At 46.1% G+C, this 1288-nt stretch overlaps 1 protein-coding gene across 1 annotated transcript in view; it reads right to left on the reverse strand.

Moving 5' to 3' along the window:
- LOC119593779 overlaps positions 1-1288 on the reverse strand; it is a gene marked incomplete in the record, with an annotated part of 15242 nt that overhangs the window by 4964 nt on the left and 8990 nt on the right. Inside the window, 1 exon segment of the mRNA XM_037942803.1 lies at positions 118-252. Coding sequence (XP_037798731.1) covers positions 118-252 — 135 coding nt within the window.

Below are 1288 nucleotides of genomic sequence, written 5' to 3' on the forward strand. Positions count from 1 at the left end.
GTATTTCTTTTGTCACTTTTTAAAAATATTTTTTACGTTCTTTTTTACTTTTTTACTCAGCTTAATCATCCTCCTCGATCAAGAGAGCCCGAGAGCAAGCGGTGATCCCCTGCGTACCTGGAAGGGCGCGCTGAAGGAGAGCTGGACGGTGAGGTGGTCCTTGCCGCACATCACCTCCAGTTGCCTGATGGACGGGAGGTTCGCCGGCCGCTCCAGGGCGAAGTCCGACAGGTAGTTCTGCGCGGTAGTCACCTGTGTGGGGGGAGGAGGAAGGGAGAGGATGTCATTAGTGGCATTTTAAGAAGCAATTTAGTCGAGTAATAGAGCTAGCTACACGTCAGAGCACGTTAGCAGATTAAGCTGGATACAGACCGGATAAATGCTGCCAATTCGAACACCTGGCCACAGCACCAGGAACGTAACAAACCCATCTGAACTTCTGCAAAGTCGCAAAAGGCACGAGACTAAAATCGTCCGTTTTCTTTACGACGTTCTGAAAAACGGCGAAGTTTAGGCAATGCGGATAACGTCTTCGCTAGGGCTGGGTGGCTAAGGCCTCGTGAGCGTGCAATTCGTTGGGTCTTCATGGGTACAGGGCAAATGGGGCATTGACTTCGTGCCATGAAGCTAACGAAGACCTGAACGAGTGGCATTTTTGCTCGAGGGTACGACAGCACCTAGATAACTCGAAACTAGAAAGGGAGAGAAATGGATAACACATCCAACACACTTTTCAGATTCTTACACACTTTTTCAGGCTCTTGCATCTACTTGGGAGCGGTTTCTCGTCGCCAGTAGACCACAACCACGGCAAAAGTTCGACCTGCAACAGCTGTCAGGCTTGAAAGGGAGCGAACAGAAGTGAGGAAGAACTACATCGGTTAACCGCGTTTTGTATTACTTAGCGGGAGACCGTAGAGCAAGCGCGTTCCTTTTATCAAAGGAGTCAACGCGAAACAGCTGAGAAAATGGGGCTGATTTAAGCCCTAATAATGCAGACAAGGACTCGTGTACATTTGCCATAATTTTGCTTTTGTACTGCCCAGATTTTTTAATAACGCAGGAGAAAATAAAAGTTATCGTAAAGTTTTGAATATTTCCCTTTCACGTACCGATAAACATTTATATAGCTGCTGACAACATTTGACTGCGGGACAATGCATAGAGAAAAAAATAATAACTATAATCAAAATCCGTCAGAGCCTACATGAAAGAAATGCCATTTTTGCTAAATCGGGAAGACATGGGTGTATTTGACACTTCCCGCCCAATAAATCATTCTGTGAAC

The sequence above is a fragment of the Penaeus monodon genome, chromosome 32 (assembly GCF_015228065.2).
Source record: "Penaeus monodon isolate SGIC_2016 chromosome 32, NSTDA_Pmon_1, whole genome shotgun sequence".
NCBI classification, from domain to species: domain Eukaryota; kingdom Metazoa; phylum Arthropoda; class Malacostraca; order Decapoda; family Penaeidae; genus Penaeus; species Penaeus monodon.